At 52.0% G+C, this 20,716-nt stretch overlaps 1 protein-coding gene across 4 annotated transcripts; it reads left to right on the top strand.

Moving 5' to 3' along the window:
* Positions 1–440: 440 nt before the first annotated feature.
* On the top strand, positions 441–19,804 carry TGIF2 (TGFB induced factor homeobox 2). 4 transcript variants are annotated; one of them, XM_043884413.1, is made up of 3 exons: positions 441–697; positions 4,432–4,657; positions 17,008–19,804. In XM_043884413.1, the coding sequence occupies exons 2-3, from the start codon at positions 4,466–4,468 to the stop codon at positions 17,527–17,529; spliced, it is 714 nt and encodes a 237-aa protein (XP_043740348.1). In that variant the 5' UTR covers positions 441–697; positions 4,432–4,465; the 3' UTR covers positions 17,530–19,804. The 4 variants fall into 4 exon arrangements, with proteins under 4 accessions (XP_043740348.1, XP_043740349.1, XP_043740350.1 ...); XM_043884414.1 differs by having other exon boundaries at positions 441–603; XM_043884415.1 differs by lacking the exon at positions 441–697 and adding an exon at positions 1,202–1,599.
* The last annotated feature ends 912 nt before the right edge of the window (positions 19,805–20,716 follow it).

Raw genomic sequence — 20,716 nt, forward strand, 5'->3', positions numbered from 1 at the left:
CTTGAGGACAGAACCAGCGTCACATTCAGACCGAAGTCCTCACCAGTTAGGGGGCGGGCAGTAAATCCCCGGACCAACTGGGCCTCAGTTTCCTCTCCAAGCAATGGGAACAATCAACCCGCCGGCGGGAGATCCCGGTGGAGGGAACAGACTAACAAACGTTAGGATCTGCATGACTTCTCTTCCTCATTACGGCCCCCACCCCCCAGCGTGGGGCACACAGTAGGCGCTCCGGAAACGCTCTCCGAAAGGAGGAACGGGCCACTTCCTGCCCCCCAAGCGGACGGTCCCGACCGGGGTCCCCAGCGCTCCTCTCCGGAGGCCATGCAGCATTCCTGCGGGCGGGGGTGGGCGCAGGAAGAAGGTGCCCTCCCGGCCCCGCCCCCTCCGGGCGCGGTGGGCGGGGCCGAGCCCCCAGCCTCCGCAGGCCCGCCCCGCGGGGGGTGGGCGTAGCGCACCGCGCTCCGCACAAAGTTTGTTTTCTCCCTCCGGGCGGGTGGGGGAGGGCGAGCCGAGCGCCGAGGGGAGGAGAGGGGATCTGACGTCAGGCCGCGAGGTGCTTTCCAGCCGCGAGCTGTCAGGCCCGAGTGTCAGGCCCGGCAGGTACGCGGCGCGCTCCCCCGGCGCCCCCCGCCCCCTGCCGGGACGCCCGGGACCGAGCCCGAGGCCTCGTGGACGGAAAAGCCGCTGGGGGAAAGTCAGTGCGGGACGCCGGAGTTGGGGGGGGGGGCGGATGGGGGCGGGGGGGGCGCGCGGACAACTTGGAAAGTTTCTTTCTCTCCGCCAGGCGGGGGAGGGGGCGTCGTCCTAGCGCGTGCGATTGTGGGTGTGTGAGCCCGGGTGTGTTTGAGTCCCGACTGCGGTGTGCTGGTGGGGGCCGGTCGGGGTACGGGGGGGCGCGGCTCTCCCGCCCTCCCCCCCTCCCGGAGGAAGTTCGCTTGGGGCCCCTTGGTCGGGGAGGGTACCCAGCTCCCGAGGATCCCACCCCGGGAGAGGGCCTACCCAGCCCCGGGGCCGGGGTTGAGCGCGCGGGGGGCGGGTTTGTTTGGTTTCAAAAGTGCACGTTGCTAACCGCCGGTCGCCCCCCCACCCCCCGCCGCGGCCGGGCCGGGGAGGGGCCCCCCGAGAGTGACAGCTGCGGGTGGGGGCAGCGGGAAGGTCTCGGAGCTGGGGGGGGGCCGGGGAGCCCGCGCGAGTTCCCTTTTCCTTTGGAACAAAGGAAAGTCTGTCTCTGAGGCATCTGTCACTCCCGGGCGGGCCAAGGGAGCGGGGCGCGTGGGGCCGGCGACCCGAAGAAAGTTTGTGCGCGCCGGGTCCTTCGGGCAGGCCGAGTCGGAGCCGAGCCTCCCTCGGGGGGGGGAAGCGCGCAGTCTCCGGGGCAGGGGGCGGCCAACATGGAGTCTGGGCGCAGGGCTGGTGCGGTGGGGGGGCGGTGCGGAGGTGGGAGCCCAGCCCCCTCCCCTCCCCCTCCGGGCCGAGTTCGGAGCACAAAGCCGAGCGCGCAGGCTCGGCCGGCCCCGCGCCCCGAAGATCAGCCAGCGCCGAGCGGCGGGGGAAGGAGGGTGGGAACCAAACTTTTTCCTGCCCCGGGACAGACACGTGAGTTTTCTTTCTTCCCGAGCCCCCGCCCCACAGGGGTGGCGGGCCCGCCGGGGAGCCGAAGCGCCGAGTGTGACGCAGGGTGGCGGGGCGGGGGGGCGAGGGGTGCCGGCGCCCCGAGCGAAGGCCGATTCCCCCGCCGCCCCGGGAGCCATGTGCTCCGACTCGGGTCTGGGCCGCGGGGGAGGCTGCGCGCTTTGTGTGAACTTCTGGGAACGCCGCGCGAGGGCTCGGCCCGGGGGAGTGTCGGCCGAGCTGCAGGGAGTTGTCAGAAAGTCGGTGCGGGAGTGCTTGCAGGTCCGGCGTCGTGGAGTGGTGCCCCGGGTGTTGTGTTCAGAGGGTGCTGCCGCAGGCCAGTGAGGGTAAGACCTGATCCCTGGTGTGATGCGGTCAGGAGTTTTCCCAGTCTGAGAGTTTGTGGGTGGGTGAGTCGTTTGGAGTTCTTGAGTGGGCGTATATCCAGGGACTGGTTGCGTGGTACCAGTTGTTCGTGCTGAAGGTGGGATTTGTAAACTGTATGTCTGCTGGATTTGTCGGTGGAAATCGTGGGGGTTCCAGGGGCTGGGCGATGGGCTGGTGCCAGTTATCGGGAGTGCTGTTAAGAGTTGCCTGGTGTGAGGCTGGGTGGGAGTGTGGGGTGTGTGTGTGGTGAACCTCCCTGCTTGGGGTTTGTGACTGGTGTCTGCTGTAGTTGTCGGTGTATGGCTGGGTCGCAGACACTGCGGTGGGGAAGTCTGTGCAGGGTCATCTCCGCAGGCCACCCACTGGAACCCCGCAGACTAGGATTTGATTGGCAGCCAGGGTGGAATTTGTGCAGATCACCTCGCGTAAACTCCCAGCCTGCCAGGGCTGCATCCTTGCCTGAGCTCAGGTCCTGACTGCCCTGGCCAGCTAAACCTCAGAAACCTGACCTCAGAAAGCAGCCTGCTGGTGGTGCTCTCTGAGGAGTGGCATCTCTCACCAGTGCCTGTCTCACCTCCAGGTGGCCTGGCTGGGAGAGTAGACCCTTCCCTCGAAAGCCTGGCCTAGCCAGCCCAGATATCTGGGCTCCGGCCCAAGTCGAGGAAACAAAACCTGGGAGATGCCAGAGTCTGCTGGCCCAGACTGCGAGGGAGCTGTTAAAAGGCTGAGGAGGGAGGAGCCTTGAGATTCTGGCATCAGCTTGTCCTGGAACTTTTTTTTGGTTTTAAAAATGTAGATCTTTTACTGCGTTGGGGAAGGAGAACCTTGGGGGGGGGGGGGGATGAGGAGGATGAGCTACTGAGTTGGGAGTGTCTAGGGAAACACCTTCCTTCCACTGACAGTTGACTAGGACGCAAGCCCAGAGAGGGAAGGTTGCTTGCCCCAGGTCACACAGCCAAGCTGGAGGAACCAGAGCCCAGCCTTTGCTCATTTTTCCGGATTTTTGAGGCACTGATTTCTGGGACCAGACCAAGGTCTAAATGACGAAGAAGAATGTCAGAGAGAAAACCAGTAGGGATAATTCAACATTTCTGCAGGGTATACAATAGGTACACAGTAAATGTTGCATGGATTGCTATAGGAGTGTGGAGATTGATAGGGTTTCCAGACTCCACACTGGGTCTTGGGAGACCTGGGAAGCAGGAAGGCATGGGGGCAGGGCAAGCCATCAGGGTCCAAACTGTGCTTCCATACCACATCCTGGAGGTCAGATTTTTTTTTTTCTATAACAACTTTATTGAAGTATAATTCACATACCATACAGCTTACACTTTTGTTTTTTTGGTTGTGCTAGGTCTTCGTTGCTGCGCACAGACTTTGTCTAGTTGCTTTGGATGGTGGAGGGGGGCTCCTCTTCGTTGTGATGCGAGGGCCTCTCATTGTGGTGCCTTCTCTCGTTGTGGAGCACGGGCTTAGTAGTAGTGCATGGGCTTAGTTACTAACTCTTCGGCATGTGGGATCTTCCCTGACCAGGGATCAAACTTGTTTTCCCTCCATTGGCAAGCGGATTCTTATCCACTATACCACCAGGGAAGTCCCTAGCTTACACATTTAAAAGCAAATAGATCAATGATTTTATCACCTGGAAAAGAAACTTCATACCCTTTAGTGATTACTCTTCTATTCCCTTCCAGCCCATTCTGAACATTTCATAAAAATAGAATCATACAGTATGTGTTTTTTGTGACTGGGTTCTTTTACTTAGCATATTTGCAATTTCATGCATACTGTAGCCTGTATCGAGACTTCCTTTTTACAGCTGAATAATATTCTACTGTATTATGGGTAGACCACATTTCATTTATCCATACATCTGTTGGAGGATACTTGGGTTGCTTCCACCTTTGACTACTATGAATAATGTTGTACAAGGTTTTGTGTGGACATGGGTTTTCACTTGTCTTCATAACCAGCTACCTTAGGCATGAAATTACTGGGTCCCATGGTAACTGTTTAACAGCCATAGTATCTTGGATGACTTTCTGGATCTCTCTGGGCCTTCGTTTTTCTTATCTATAAAATGATGATCATATTACTGTCTCCCTCACAAGGGCATGTGTGAGGACTGAATGAGATAACAAATGTGAAGTGCTCAGTACAGAGCGCAGAAAACAGGCCTCAGTGGTAGCTGTAATTACTGTCTGGTTCTATTTATTAATGATCTACCATTTGTTTCAATAGTTTGCTCTGGCCTGATGAACTAGAGGCGTTTTGGGCTCTTCCTTCTACCTTGCCCAAGCTTTGGTGTGGCCTGAGACTGAGTTTCGATTACCCCATTTCTGGCGTCCCAGGCTCTAATGACGTGCTGAGAGAAGGGTCACAGGCAGCACGTGGTAATAACGTCCCCATCCCCTTTGTCACCTCTTTCAGGCTTGCCTGAGGTCTCGCCTCGCCCCTAGACACCATGTCGGACAGTGACCTGGGCGAGGAGGAAGGCCTCCTCTCCCTGGCAGGCAAGAGGAAGCGCAGAGGGAACCTGCCCAAGGAGTCGGTGAAGATCCTCCGGGACTGGCTGTACCTGCACCGCTACAACGCCTACCCCTCAGAGCAGGAGAAGCTGAGCCTCTCTGGACAGACCAACCTGTCGGTGCTGCAGGTAAGCAGGGGATCGCAGGAGACTCAGGTTCTGGTCCCATCCCAGGCCTGTCACTGACTCAGCTGTGTGGCCTTGGGCTGGTCACCTCCCCTCCCCGGGCCTCAGTTTCTTCTTGGGTCAGGTGAGAATAGCCAGCCTCTCTGCCTCACAGGAAGACAACTGTGTGAAGACTTCACAGCTAGATTTCAGATTCTGGGGCGTTCTGAAGAGGCAGGGAATTGTTATTAATGTCTGGGTGTCATCATTAATACAGGACACCAAGAGAAGGTGGAAAGGCAGTGAGTGTCTGGGCTTTGGCCTCCAGCCCCAGACAGGTGCTTGGATGGCAGTTTGGTTTCCAGGGGCAGTTGGTGATCTGCAGATTGGTTAAAAAGGAGTTGGAATCACAGTGAAGGAAAGGGCAGAAGGGAGAGATTCTGGGGTCAAAACCCCATTCTGCCATGCAGAAGCTGTGAACCACACTTTGATTTCCCATCTGTAAAGTGGGGTTGGACTGCCTGACTGAACTGCTGTGAGGAAGAGATTCAGAACTGGATGTGAAAGTGCTCTGTAAACCACAAACATGAAGACGCTCAAAGGAGCCTGTTACCCACTTCTGGTCAGAGTGAGGGGAATTAGCTACTTTGAATTGTCCCTGTTGCTGACCTGCAGGTGTGTGTGTTCTGTTTTCATGATGCTGAGGTAAGACACCCGACCCAGAGCGGGCCCCCGGCCTCGCAGGGGCGCACCTCCATGCCCGCCGCCTCCCCTCCCACTTCTCTCCTTTCCTGGCCCGTTCCTCCAGTCCATGGCCCTACCTCTCATTCCCTTACCCGACTCCGAACCGCCCACATCTTCCAGCTGTTTTCCCTCTTCTACAAAGCCTCATGGTGAGTATTCAGCCCTCTGAATTCCTGTCACCTGACTTTATACCTGCTGGGCAGTGGTTAATAGGAGTCTGTCTATGAGAAAGGCTCTAGAGTTACAGACCCTGACTCGGATCCCATCTTCTCCACAAGAGAAAGCCTGGACCTTGGCCAAGTCATTGCCTCCTCTCTGAGCTTCGTGTTTCCTCATCTGAGAAAGGGAGATGTTGGTAGCACTTTGATAGTAGGTCAGGGCGCCAGACCGAGAAGAATTCCAGGCTTACTGGGAGGTGTTCAGGAAGGGCGGGTGCTTCTGCTCTTCCTCTCATCCTCTCCTAGATCACAGGTCTTGCCTAGCAGTTCCGAGACCCTCGGTGTACCGACAAGTGCTATATGCTGGGCAGAGCTTGGGGCCCCAGAGAGGACCCAGACACAGGCCTACCCTGGGCAGTGTCTAGTCTGGGATGGGAGCTGGGGAAGACCTGGTCACTGATGTTTGGGAGAAGTGATCACTGCTGGGACAGATGGCAGCAGAGATGAGGGCAGGGCTTCTGAGCAGGCCTGGAGTCTCAGAAGGCCTCCCAGAAGAGGTGGACTTTAACTCAAAGGATATAGAACAGCACAGGCCAAAGACAGGTGCCTAAGAGCCAGGATTACCTAGGTAGCCTCTTGCCAGTCTTCTGCCCGAAGCCTTGTTCCTCCTGTCTCTCGGGCCCTTGAACTCTGCAGCCTCTGAGCCATCTCCCTTGGTTTCTTCTTGACCTCTCTTGAGCCTGGCTTACTCTGGTGAGGCATTTTCTCATGAACTCATGCTCTGACTCCCCCAGCCTAGGGTGGAGGCCACTGCTGTGTATTCCATATGCCTCTACCTGTGCTGCTAAATCACCTGTCACACTTTATTGAAATTGCTAAAGGGACAGTATTTCTCAAGCCTGAATAATGTACTGACTTCTCTTAAAGAAAATACTTTTCATGGATTTGCCTACCTCACAGTGTTGACTTGAATAATTTTTATCACATTCTTTAAGCATGTACAAACATAAAACTGGGTTTTAAAGAAAAAAAAAAAAAAACTACTTGTTTTGCTCTTATACACAACTGTAAAATAACCAGTTTTCCAAGGTAAAGAAATGTAAAAGGAATGGGATTCCACCCAACTGCATTAATATCAAGTGGTGGATGGTGTGTTGTTGGCTGCCCTAGGATGAGTAGGGAGACAGAGGCACTGCCTGGCTCCAGAATTGAGCAAACCTGGGTGGCCAGAGGCCACAGCACTGCTACTTGTGACCAAAATGGAAACAAGACCAAACCAAACGAGTTCTTGTGCAGAACTCTGTGGGCCCCTCGGATGCCACGCCCCCAGATCCCTGCATTACAGAAATGTAGGTCTGGGACATGGATTAGCTGCTGCAGACTGGAGGCTTCTGCGGAAGGGCCGGCTGGGTCTCAGCCTCCGCTGGTGGGAGGGGTTTCAGAGGTGGCCACCCTGAGAGTTAAGGAGCAGCCTGGGCCGCGTGGCATTCTTTTTTTAATATTTATTTGTTTGACCATGTCAGGTCTTGGGTGTAGCACGAGCACTCAGGAGTTGTGGCGCTTGGGCTTAGCTGCCTCGCAGCATGTGGGATCCTGGTTACCCGATCAGGATCGAACCTGCGTCCCCTGCACTGTGAGGCGGACGCCCAGCCTCTGGGCCACCAGGGAAGTCCCCCGACTGGCGTTCTTGATGAAAACTGTACTGTGAATCCCAAGCAGCGCCAGCCACACACACCCCTGCTTGAAGGTCTCACCGGCACCCCAGACTGATAACACCTAATTTCTCCAAGCTGGATCCTTCCTTCTCTAAGGAGTTCCCCCTGATAGCCCTTTCTCAGCTCGTTTGGTCTCACCAGTTCCAATATACTTGCTGCTGCTGTTTAGTTGCTCAGTCGTGTCTGACTCTTTGCGACCCCACGGACTGTAGCCCACCAGACTCCTCTGTCCATGGAATTTCCCAGGCCAGGATGCCAGAATGGATTGCCATCTCCTCCTCCTCCAGGGGCTCTTCCTGACCCAGGGATTGAACTGGCGTCTCCTGCGCTGGCAAGTGGATTCTTTACCACTGCAGCCACCAGGGAAGCCAGTATTTCAGGAATATGGCTTCTCTCCTACCCTGATTCAACCTGGGTCACCTGTCACCCCTCTGCTTAAAGCCCTTCAGTGGCTGCTGTACCAGCCTGCGGAGCAGGCCTCATCCCTGGCCTCCCATGCTCCTGTCACCCTGACAGATACCCAGACCCCTTTGCTTCCACCCCTGACCAGGGAGACCCCTGACCCCTAGAGGAGCTCTGTGCTTCCACAGCACCAGGACTGGTCAGCATTTGGAATTGACTGATGGCCTTTTTTTTAAAAAGTGACTGGTTTATTTTACTGTGACTGGTCGTGGTCGCTCCGTGTGGGATCTAGTTCCCTGACCAGGGATTGAACCCAGGCCCCTGCATTGGGAGTTCGGAAGCTTAGTCACTGGTGCTGTGCTTAGTCACTCAGTCCTGTCCGACTCTGCGCCTGCCAGGCTCCTGTGTCCATGCCAGGCTCCTGTGTCCATGGGGATTCTCCAGGCAGGAATACTGGAGTGGGTTGCCATTCCCTTCTCCAGGGGATCTTCCCAACCCAGGGGATCTTCCCAACCCAGGTCTCCACATTGCAGGTGGATTCTTTACCCTCTGAGCCACCAAGGAAGCCCTGAATGATTTTTAGAACACTAAACTCCAGAAGCCTAGTCTTATTTATCATACATCCTAAGTGTTAGCTTAATGCCAGGTATCTGGTAGATGCTCAGTAAATAATTCTTGAAGTGACAAAGAGAAGATTAAACTGTTGAAAATGTCAACAATGAGGACTTCAGAAGTACGGAAATGCAGTGGCTCCTCAACCTAGAAAAGTTGGTGTAAGCCAGTCCCTGGAAGCATCTCTTTTTCCTGTATTTAATTTTTAAAATTTCCATTATTTATTAAGAACATTTGCAAATAACTGCAAAAGTAAGAGAATATTGTAATAACACCTCTGGCATCCATCACCTGACTCCAGCCAGCATCAAGCTTTTGCCAAGCTTGTTCACTCTCTCCCCTGGGACGTCCCTTTTGATTGTCTCCTTTAACTGGCCCAGGAGCAATCTCATTAGCAAGTCAATGAGTCATTTAACTCACTGGTTTGCTGGTACTTGCCCCCGGGCTAGGCAGTTGTGAGGGTGAAAGCAAAAAGTCATTTGTGAAGGATTTTCACAGGCCCCAGTGACACCCTCTAAGCCCACTGTATTGCTGTGCTTCCTAACTGTTCTAAGGGGCTGCCTGTTGGGGAGGGAAGGTAAGCGTGGCAGGGAGGTTGGGCCCATTTCCCTCCACCGTGTGGAGTATTGATGGGGGATGCTCTGTGCCGGACCTGATGCTGTGTCCTGGAAACACCACAGTAGAACAGGCACTGTCCCCCCCCCCCCCCCCCGCCCACCCTACCCCCAGGGGGAGGGAAGGCATTATTCAAAGGACTAAGGATTCAGTGTAGTTAATTTCCAGTGTGGTGTCAGATGAACTGCCCTGGTAGGCAAGGCTTCTCTCAGGAAGCTGAATCTGGAATCCTGACGGACGTGAAGGATCGGGGAGGTGGGGTCAGCAGTCCCTCTGATACTTGTCCTGGGCCAGAGAGGGACCAAAGCTGTAGTGACCTGCTGCGTGGCCAGGGGGTAGCCTGGCCCTGCCCTGGCATGCATAGGCATGACCCTATGAACTGCAGACTGCCAGCTTCCTCTGTCTATGGGATTTCCCAGGCAAAAATACTGGAGTGGGTTGCCATGCCCTCCTCCAGGGCATCTTCCCGGCCCAGGGATCAAACCTGTGTCTCTTAGATCTCCTGCATTGGCAGGCGAATTCTTTTATCACTGCGCCTTTACCATTCGAAGCTGCTCTCTTTACTCTGAAAGGCTCCAAAGGCAGGCTCCCGGCTTCTTCCTGCAGGTAACCACTGTCTCCCCACCTTAAGGCTTTTCATCTGTGTGTTTTGTTTTGTTTTCTGAGCTTTTTGTATAAAACTTTTTTGCTTAAATACGGGGTTTGGCCCACTAGGACAAGTTAAACCAGTGGGCTAAACCATTGGTTCTTAAACTTGGGTGGCAGAATTCTGGAAAGCTTGTTTAAAAATATACATTCCTAAAAAAAAAAAAACAACACATTCCTGATTCCACCCTCCTCTATCCCCCATCTATAAAGCAGAATATATAGTTTTTAAAAATCACCCTTAAGGTGATCTAACATAGCCAGCTGCCTTTAGGAGCACCCAGATAGGAATGGTCACAACTCAGGTGGAGGGACTGGATGTTTGGGAAAGGTCTCTCTGTGCCCTCATTCTTTCCCCTCTTTTTACTTCTGTCTTTCCCAGCTGAAAAGACTTACTAAAGTTAAAGCACTCCTGGGACTTCCCTGGTGGTCCAGTGGTTAAGACTACGCTACCAATGGAGGAGACCTGGGTTTGATCCCTGGTTGGAGAACTAAGATCCCACATGGTGCGTGACACAGCCAAAAAAAAAAAACCACTCACATGCCTTCAAAAGACCTGCTCTGATCCTCATGGCCTTCATCGGCTCCCTAGTGCCCCTCCCACTCCCATTTGCCACAGTGATTCCTTCTGTATCCTTCATCTGGGCCACTGATTAAAAAAAAGCTACTGACAGGGCAGCAGCCTTTCAGACAGAGCCCTGCTTTATGGTAGGGACAGTCTTCAGGCACCCAGCCTGTGTTTTGCCGTATCAATCACAGAATTCACCTTGGCATTCTCCTACCCACTCCTCAGGGACCTTGAGCTGGAGCATGTCACGTGCTTTCCCCCCCCCCCCCCCCCCCCCCCGATTTAAGCAGCCAGAGGGAGCTGCAGAAAATCCACACAGCCTGTTATCACAGCTGGCCCTGGTGGTACACTCGGGCCTTGGGCCCTTCCCCTGCCTCCCTCAACTGTGCATTTCTATCGGATGAGAAGACAAAACAGACAGTAAGGAGGCTGCCAAGTTTTCCGCAGGCCAGGGTGAGCTTGGGGAGGGGGGTGTTCTTATGCTGTTCGCTTCTCAGAATTAGAAGCCAAAATGGGAGGTGCAGCTAGAGGCTAGGTGCCCACGCATCTGCTGGTAAAGCCAGGCTCCCCTCCACACGACTGCGCTCAAGACAGAAACACTGGTCCCTTGCTCCTCTCAACCCTGGTCATGTTTCTGCTACATCCTGGGCTAAGGGGGAGAGGGGCAGTGCTCTCCTGGGGCACAGGTAGATGGGGAGGCAGCTGGAGACAGAGAGATGGAAGCCTCTGAGCAAGGAGGAAGGGCCTCGGGCTGACTGTCTTTAGTTTTTCACATGGTTGTTGCCTGGAACCAGGCTATTTGGACCACATCCCAGCCTTTGCACTTGTTACTGAATCTCCCTGATCGGGGTTCTGTTTCTTCAACAGCTGAAATAAAATGGAGCTCATCACAGAAGCTGTCTCATAAACTTGTTGTTTAGTCACTAAGCAGGTCCTGATTCTTTTGTGACCTCATGGACTGTAGCCCCACCAGGCTTCCCTGTCCTTGGGATTTCTCAGGCAAGAATACTGGAGCGGGTTGCCGTTTCCTTCTCCAAGAGATCTTCCCAACTCAGGGATTGAACCTGTGTCTCCTGCATTGCTGGCAGGTTCTTTACCGCTGAGCCACCAGGTAGAAGAGTGAGTTAGTTCGATGGGAGATGTTCAGAACAGCAGCACAGTCGTTTGGAGGGGAGCCTGGCTTTACCAGCAGATGCGTGGGCACCTAGCCTCTAGCTGCACCTCCCATTTTGGCTTCTAATTCTGAGAAGGGAACAGCATAAGAACAGCCCCCTTCCTAAGCTCACCCTGGCCTGCGGAAAACTTGGCAGCCTCCTTACTGTCTGTTTTGTCTTGTTCAACAAGTGTCTGCTTTTAGGATTACGATGATGACTTTCAGCTCTCCATTTTGTTCCTCTATTCAGTAAGACACAGCAAATGAGAATGAGAAGAACAGGAGGGCCCCTAAAGCCAAAAGACCTGGACTTGACCCCCAGCTCTGTACTTGGAGGCGGTGTGACTTGGGGCAGATTCTTTCATCTGTGAGTTCTGGGTCGCTCTGCAGTACTTTGGGGACGCTGCTTACTACTGTCGAGGCTTGCTTGCAGATTAAACATATCACAAGTGAGATGGCTGGCATGGTACCTCATATCAAAGTCCTTCCTTCCTTTGTCCTCTTAGCCTATTCAGTCTCACTCCTCCCTCAGGGCCCTCCTGCCACCGCAGCCAGGACTGGAGTGAGCAGCTCGGCCCCGTCAGCTGATGGCTGCTGTCATGTGTGTGCTCGCTCTGAGAGGACCAGAGAGGGAAGGCGGAGTAAATGTGAACCGCAGAGGCAGGGTCTTTCTAGGCTGGAATGGAGAGGGAGAGAAGCAACAAGCAGCCTTTGGTGCTGCCTTGCCCAGGAGCGTTCCCAGCCTGACAGGACCTGGAGTCCAGTGCCGTCCTTGGCTCACCTCTAAGAGCAAGTGTGGCTGCAGGCTGCTGGGCAGGGAGCCATGTATCTCCAGGTGCCAGCTCTGGTCACAGGTGGCTGTCCCTTTGAGTAGTGGTACCCAAGGCCTTGCCAAGGTATGAGCCGAGAAAGGCGATAGGCAGAGGTGGAAACTGGTCCAGGAGCCCTGAGGAGACTGGGCCTTTGGTCCATTCACCTGTAAGAGGAACGTTAGACGTTTTTGCAGCCCACACAGTTGCCGGCATCTCAGCACAAGGCAGGTGTGTGTGTGTGAAGGGGGGGTCCTGTCTTTCCCTCTCCCTACAGCAGCTGCTACATGCTCTGTAAGTTATCTGTTGATAAACTAGGAGGAGATGGAGAAGGAAATGGCAACCCACTCCAGTATTCTTGCCTGGAAAAGTCCATGGACAGAGGAGCCTGGCGGGCTGAAGTCCATGGGGTTACATGACTAAGCATGTGTGCACAAGGGTGGAGGGAGATGGGTTGGTAGCAATAAAGTGGTAGAACTAAAAAAAAAAAAAAAACAGAGGAGGAGAGAAAAGACAGGACCATGAGAAGACTTAAGTTGAAGAAAGTGGGGAAAACCACTAAAGCCATTCAGGTATGACCTAAATTAAATCCCTTAAGATTATACAGTGTAAGTGACAAATAGATTCAAGGGATAAGATCTGATAGAGTGCCTGAAGAACTATGGATGGAGGTTCATGGCATCGTATAGGAGTCAGTGATCAAGGCCATCCCCAAGAAAAAAATGCAAAAAGGCAAAATGGTTGACTGAGGAGGCCTTATAAATAGCTGAGAAAAGAAGAGAAGTTAAAGGCAAAGGAGAAAAGGAAAGATATACTCATTTGAATGCAGAGTTTCAAAGAATAGCAAGGAGACATAAGAAAGCCTTCCTAAATGTTCAGTGCAAAGAAATAGAGGAAAACAATAGAATGGCAAAGACTAGAGATCTCTTAAAGAAAATTAGAGAAAAAAAAAAAATTAGAGGTACCAAGGGAACATTTCATGCAAAGATGGGTACAATAAAGGACAGAAATGGTATGAACCTAACAGAAGCAAAAGATATTAAGAAGAGGTAGCAAGAATACACAGAAGAACTATACAAAAAAGACCTTAATGATCCAGATAACCATGATGGTATGATCACTCACCTAGAGCCAGACATCCTGGAATGCAGTCAAGTGGGCCTTAGGAAGCATCATGACAAACAAAGCTAGTGAAGGTGATGGAATTCCAGTTGAGCTGTTTCAAATCCTAGAAGATGACTCAAAGAGTGCTGTACTCAGCATGCCAGCAAATTTGAAAAACTCAGCAGTGGCCATGACTGAAAAAGGTCAGTTTTCATTCCAATCCCAAAGAAGGATAATGCCAAAGAATGTTCAAATTACTGCACAATTGCACTCACCTCACACACTAGCAAAGTAATGCTCAAAAGTCTCCAAGCCAGGCTTCAGCAGTACGTGAACCATGAACTTCCAGATGTTCAAGCTGGATTTAGAAAAGGCAGAGGAATCAGAGACCAAATTGCCAACATCCGCTGGATCGTAGAAAAAGCAAGAGAATTCCAGAAAAACATCTACTTCTGCCTTATTGATTATGCCAAAGCCTTTGACTGTAGATCACAACAAACTGGAAAATTCTAAGAGAAATGGGAATACCAGACCACCTTACCTACCTCCTAAGAAATCAGTATACTGGTCAAGAAGCAACAGTTAGAACTGGACATGGAACAACAGGCTGGTTCCAAATCGGAGAAGGAGTACATCGAGGCTGTATGTTGTTACCCTGCTTGTTTAACTTATATGCAAAGTACATCATGAGAAATGCCGGGCTGGATGAAGCACAAACTGGGATCAGGATTGCCGGGAGAAACATCAAACTCAGATGTGCAGATGATGCCACCCTTATGGCAGAAAGTGAAGAGGAACTAAAGAGCCTCTTGAAAGTGAAAGAGGAGGGTGAAAAAGCGGACTTAAAACTCAACATTCAGAAAACAAAGATCATGGCATCCGGTCCCATCACTTCATGGCAAATAGACGGGGAAACAATGGAAACAGTGACAGACTATTTTCTTGGGCTCCAAAATCACTGCAGATGGTGACTGCAGCCATGAAATTAAAAGATGCTCGCTCCTTGGAAGAAAAGCTATGACCAACCTAGACATATTAAAAAGCCAGAGACGTTACTTTGCCAGCAAAGGTCCATCTAGTCAAAGCTATGGTTTTTCCAGTAGTCATGTATGGATGTGAGAGTTGGACTATAAAGAAAGCTGAGCACCAAAGAATTGATGCTTTTGAACTGTGGTGTTGGACTCTTGAGAGTCCCTTGAACTTTAAGGAGATCCAACCAGTCCATCCTAAGGGAAATCAGTCCTGAATATTCATTGGAAGGACTGATGCTGAAGCTGAAACTCCAATACTTCGGCCACCTGATGAGAAGAGCTGACTCATTTGAAAAGACCCTGATGCTGGGAAGGATTGAGGGCAGGAGGAGAAGGGGACAACAGAGGATGAGATGGTTGGATGGCATCACCGATTCAATGGACATGAGTTTGCGCAAACTCCGGGAGTTGGTGATGGACAGGGAGGCCTGGTGTGCTGCAGTCCATGGGTCACGGAGAGTCCGACATGACTGAGCGACTGAAGTGAACTGAGGAGAAGAACCAACAATGTGGAAACTAGGTCAGGCCACTCATGGTTTAGGCCGCTTTGGTGGTTAACCATGGTGCTCTGGCCTCGTGGGGTCAGCCCTGCCTGCTTCTGTCTGTTCCTTACACCAAACCCTTTCCTGCCTCTCAGGGCCTTGACATTTGCCGTTCCCTCTGTCTGGAACATCGTTCCCTCAGCCTCTGTATGGCTGGCTCTTTCTAATCCGTCAGGTTTCGGTCTTCCCCTACCCTTTATCTACAGAAGTCGCTCTTATCTTTATATACTACCTTTTTATTCCTGTCTGTTTGCTTCCTGGCACTTCTTGGCAGCGATGGTGATGTTTGTTCACTGCCAGTCTCCACAACCAGATGGACTTTAAGCTCCGCGGGACAGTGTGTGTCTGTTTAATTCACAGAAGCATCCCCAGCACCAAGAGCTGGCCTGATACACTAAGCACTCCGTAAATCCTGAGTGAGCGCGGAGTCCTGAAAGGGAGGAAACAGGAAGGTGAGAGGTTCTACCTTGGCCATTCCAGTGAATGAAAGAAGCTGGGCTTTGGGACTCGGATATCCTGAGAGAAAGATGCCAAAGAATAGGGCTTGTTGTTCCTCCAGGTCCAAAGGGCCAGGCTTGGGGAGCCCTGGCTGGAGGTGGATTCCTGCCTGACTTCTCCAGGCTCAGCTTTATGTATGTTCTTGAGTAGAATGGGAATTGACCAAACACATAAGGCTGATAAAACTGTTAGCAGAGAATTGCATAGATGTATGGCCCAGAGAGTCGCCAAGAGTAGGATACGGTTGAAGTGATCTAGCATGCACACACGCACACACAGTGCTTAAATGGCTACTGCTGATGAACCGTTCTCAACGAAAATGCCTAGAAACATGCCTAGATGGGTGGGTATGGTCCACACTATACCCATCCCTCATCACCAACACGCTCCCACAGTCTCTTCTTCTCTCCAGTACTTTGGTGTTAGCAGCAAAGGGATTTGGCCTCTTTCCCCGGCAGTAGCTCCTCCAGTGGAGGGCAAGAGGGAGAAGGACATGGAAAACACGATAAGGGGTTGTATTTGCCTGTTTAAGGGAAAAGTGGTTTTGTATTTATGAGCTTACACCAGCCACGCAGCTAAGAAACTGTTTCCTAGTCTAATCCATAGCTTCTAAAACAATGCCCAGGTGAGCTGTTACAGGATCGATCAGTGTTACTTTAGGCTGTTGGGAGTAAATGAGAGGAAAGGGGATATGAGAGGCTGGTGTTTTAGATGCCAGTAGTCATGCCATAATTAGGTGCCTTCCCTTGGGTGTGCAGAAGCTGTTCACACTTCCTAAACAATTATCTGCCCTCATGGTGTCATTCATTCAAGTATGAAAAAACTGTCAGGCCCCACAGCAGCTGTAGGTGAAGAGATGTGTTTTAAAACCATGTCCTCTGTCTAGCCCAATTTAGATCAGCCAAGACTTGTAAGAGTAAGCCTTCTCCAGGTAAAGAAGTGGATGTTCCAGAAAGAACGAATGTGGTGTGCAAAAAAGCACGGAGCCTTTATCTTTTTTAAGCACAGGGCCTCAACAAAGGCTGGTGAGCAGTTTCACACTAACAATTATACAAGGGCTGGAAAGATAGGCCACGAACAGGGGAGGGGTTTAATACCCAGGCCCAGGAGTTTGGACTTGATTCTATAGGTGGTAGGAGACAAATGGCAGTTTTCTAGAACAAGAATAATAGTGTTGCATTTTACTTTACTTTTTAAAAAATACTTTCTATTTTAGGTGCATCAGGTCTTAGTTGCAGTACACAGACCATCTTTGTTGTGGCAGGTGGGCTCCAGAGTGCGTGGACTCTGTAGTTTGAGGTACATGGACTCTCTAGTTGAGGCGCAGGCTTAGTAGTCGTGACACGTGGGCTTAGTTCCCCGACCAGGGACTGAACCCACGTACCCTGCATTGAAAGGCAGATTCCTAACCACTGAACCACCAGGGAAGTTCTGGGGTATTGCACTTTAGAGAGTGAGTGACAGCCAGTGGCAAGGCTGAACTGGAGAGCTGTGCGAGCCTTGTCCTCAGAGAACACCACCGTGGGTCCTCGCAAACCTGACCGGGTCTTCCCATTCCTGTCTCCATCAGCACTGCCATGCTGTCCCTTCATTGGCTGGTTGCATTTTATTTTCATTTATCTGACTGCTTCTTTAACTCTCTCTTCCCAACAAACATCTGTGTGAGGGCTGCAGTTGTACCTGAATTGTTTGCTGCTGTGTTCCTGGGGCCTGGAACAGGGGCTTTGTAGCTGGTTTCGATCGAGGAACCTGATCCCGGTCTCTCATTCTGATTCCAGATCTGTAACTGGTTCATCAACGCCCGGCGGCGGCTCCTCCCAGACATGCTTCGGAAGGATGGCAAAGACCCCAACCAGTACACCATTTCCCGCCGCGGGGGCAAGGCCTCCGATGTGGCCCTCCCCCGAGGCGGCAGCCCCTCCGTGCTGGCTGTGTCTGTACCAGCCCCCACCAGCGTGCTCTCCTTGTCCATGTGCTCCATGCCGCTCCACTCCGGCCAGGGAGATAAGCCAGGAGCCGCCTTCCCACAAGGGGAGCCGGAGCCCCCCAAGCCCCTGGTGACCCCTGGGAGCACACTCACCCTGCTGACCAGGGCCGAAGCTGGAAGTCCCACGGGCGGACTCTTCAACACACCCCCGCCCACACCCCCGGAGCAGGACAAGGAGGACTTCAGCGGCTTCCAGCTGCTGGTGGAGGTGGCGCTCCAGAGGGCGGCAGAGATGGAGCTCCAGAAGCAGCAGAACCCGTCACCCCCCTTGCTGCGCACTCCCATTGCCTTAGTCCCTGAAAACCCCAAGTAGGCATCCGCCAGCAGGGGTGCTCAAGGTTCGAGCCCGCTGTCCTGGGTTTCCATTCTGGTTCCCCTTCCCACAGAGGGTTTTCTTTGGATCACTGCCAAACATCAGGATCATCTCCTCTGTCCGGAGGTCTTCAGCAGGAAGACACCAGGCGGTGTCGCTGCGCTGTGACGGGACCTCTCTGCTGACTCTGCCGTTTCTCTAGGCCTGCTCCGGGACGAGACCAAGACCTGGGAGACAGGCGTGGTGCTGCTGCTGCTGCTGCTGCTGCTTCAGAGAATCCCCAGGACGCCTTTGTTGCAGCCTGCTTTCCTGGGCTGGGCACGGGAAACTGGCCTCGTTCAGACCCATGCTGGGTCCAAGTTGCCCCTAACAGGGCCTCTCTTTGTTAAGCCAAGTGTGGACATTCCAGGTTCATAAGTGTGAACAAAAGAAAAGAGGTACTGATCAGATGTAACAGAACCGAGTCCAGTTGGATGTTTAGGTTTTTGCCAAACTTTGTGTTTATTTTTCCCTCTTTGCTGTGGTTTGCATGAACAGGCATAGTTAGCCCCGGTGTGGGGAATGAGAGTGCATTGCCTGATGAGCTGGGACTAGTTCACCACTGCAGCTGGGGATTGTTTTACAAGGAAGGAGTGTTTTCATTTGGGGGACCATCTAAATCTCTGCAAATTTCCAAATGGTTGTTTTGTTGTTGGTTTGGTTCCCTCCCCCCCCCCCAAAAAAAAAAAAAGCAGAAACACTTTTATGGGCTTTGGCTTTTCTGCGTCATGTGCAGAAGGGGATCAAGCCACACCAGAGAGGGTCCAACAGAGAATCTGACCAAACCTTCTACGTGCAGAGCAGAGGAGGAGGATAAAAACAGGTGTGTTTTTTTTTGTTTTTTTTTTGGTTTGTTTTTGTTTGTACTGTATGGTGAGGGTGGGGGTAGGGGAGGTAAGCTAGACTGAGGCAGTGGGGTGGTTTTTTTTTTTTATTTCCCTCTTTAATCTTTTCTCCTTTATTGAAAGCTTCACCCCATAGCCTGGGTTTTGAATTCCTTCTAGGAACTTGGCTTAGTGGGGCCAGAATGTCAAAAAGTTCCCTGTAGCTCCTGCTTGGAGAGAAGTGAGCCATCTACTGGTTCGAAAGCCCTTACGTGGGCAGCTTTTCCCATGATGGTGGCCGGAGACTATTCCCACAGGAAGCGTGGGCTGGTGCCCCCCGCTGCCTGTGGACCTGCCTTGGGAGAGGCTGGGGCTAGAAGCCAGTTATGAAGCCTGTTCTCTGTGAGTGTCTCTTTCTTGCACCTTTCTTTAAATTGGAGCCGCAGAAGCCCCTGCCCTGAACTTCACAGTGAGAAAGATCAGTTAAGTCTTATTCTCCTCCCTTCCCCTCCCCACTTTTTTTTTTTTGCTGTTTCATTGCTGATAGCATTCAACAGCAATATACCCCCATCTTCTAGTATATCCTAAGAAACACTAATCCTAGGTTATTAGCTGAAATATTTTTTGTTATGAATAACATTGTTACTGGGCCAAAAGACAGGTCAGGATACTCAGCCTGTAGTTTCCTGAAGTTGCCAGGTTGGGCACAGGAGCACAGTTCCTGGGTGTTGGCTGAATGGGGTGGGCCTGGCCGGGAGAAAGGCAGCAACACGTGTTCTATCCTTCTGGGGTGATTTCCTGAAGACTTCAGGGAGGCTCCCCAACTTCTGAGTGGCTTGGCCCACCCATTGCTGTAGGAATGGGGATTGGTTATTTAAGAGAAGGAGCTCTTTCTCTGTTAGCAGGCGAGTCTTCTAGGCTCTCTCTTCCGCCTCCCCTCCTTGCATGTCCCAGGGGGATCAGGGACCCTCACCCTCCTGAGGCCCCACTGGGGAAGAATGGACATGGCAGCTTCAGGGTTAGCGGAGGCTGCTGCTTGCCCGGCCTACCTTCCCACCCCGTGTCTGTGAGCCCAGGTCTGGCGTGACTGTTGCAAGACACTGGTAGCAGGGGACTCTGGAAGTGTATTGGGCTGGGGGTGGGGGGGACTTTCCCTTCCCACAGTGCACTGAGCAGTAGAGGGCGTAAGGGGTGAGGGAGCCGTGCTGCTGAATTCTGGTTGGCATCCCCCCTTGTACATGATGGGGAGGCTGGGGGTGGGGCAGGCTCTGCTTGGTCTGGTTGTGAGAGAAGCCTGGAGGAGAAGCACAGTTATCCCGTTGAATTATCTGAGCGAAAAACTACTGTAAATACCTTGTTTTTGTCTTTTGTCAAATAAAGTTGTTTTTTTGTTTTTGTCTTTGTTTTTCAAAGCAGAAAGATGATTCACTATGACCCTGGGCCCAGCCTGGAGACGGGACAGTGGCTGAGTTCTTACTCTGCCTTAGCTCTTTCTAGTAGCTGCTTATACATGTCATGTACTCTGTGTTTGTTTCCTAGGCCCCAACTGCATTCTGTATCCTCTTTTTAATTACTTATTTATTTTGGGTTGTGCTGGGTCTTCATTGCTGCATGAGGGCTTTCTCTGGTTGCAGTGAGCAGTGGCTTCTCTTGTTGCAGTATGCAGACTTCTGGAGTTGTGTGTGACCCACAGGCTTGGGTGTCCTGCAGCATGCGGAGTCTTCTCGGACCAGGGATCATTCCCATGTCCCCTGCATTGGCAAGTGGGTTCTTAATTACTCGACCATCAGGGAAGTCCTATATCCTTTCATCACAGTGCGCAGGGAGCATCTGTATCCCAAGCTGGACCAGCCTTCCCTGGGGTCAAAAGTCACACTCTGGGGATGTTAAGCGGTAAGGAGACAGGGAGCTGGCAGCTTTGTCCTCCCCCTCTCCTAATGAGGAAGGAGTGTGACGACTGTGAAGTCAGCACAGAAAGAAGCAGATATGATATATGGACACTCTAGTCATGTCTAAAACCAGTACCATCTCTGAAATTCCCTATTATGTAAGCTGGTAAATTCCCCTTTTTGCTTAAACTAGCTGTGCATTGCATTTCTGTTATAATGAAATTACTTCATTGCAATTACAGCCCAAACATTAACTCTTGTACACATCTAACATTCACCAAAAAATGAGATGCCCTTCTTATAGGTAAAGAAATGGGATTTGTTAAGTTACTTGCCCAAACTTACACAGCTAGTGTGGAGTGAAACCAGGGTATGAATTCAAGTCTCTCTTGGCTTTAAGGTCAGCCTGAAGTCAGCCCCTCTCTTAAGTAAACT

This window comes from Cervus elaphus, chromosome 23 (genome assembly GCF_910594005.1).
Source record: "Cervus elaphus chromosome 23, mCerEla1.1, whole genome shotgun sequence".
In the NCBI taxonomy this organism is placed as follows: Eukaryota; Metazoa; Chordata; class Mammalia; order Artiodactyla; family Cervidae; genus Cervus; species Cervus elaphus.

Coding starts and splice junctions, on each gene's coding strand:
- TGIF2 (XM_043884413.1), top strand. CDS start 4,466: ATGTCGGACAGTGACCTGGGCGAGGAGGAAGGCCTCCTCTCCCTGGCA. Junction 4,658..17,007: donor CCAACCTGTCGGTGCTGCAG/GTAAGCAGGGGA, acceptor TTCTGATTCCAG/ATCTGTAACTGGTTCATCAA.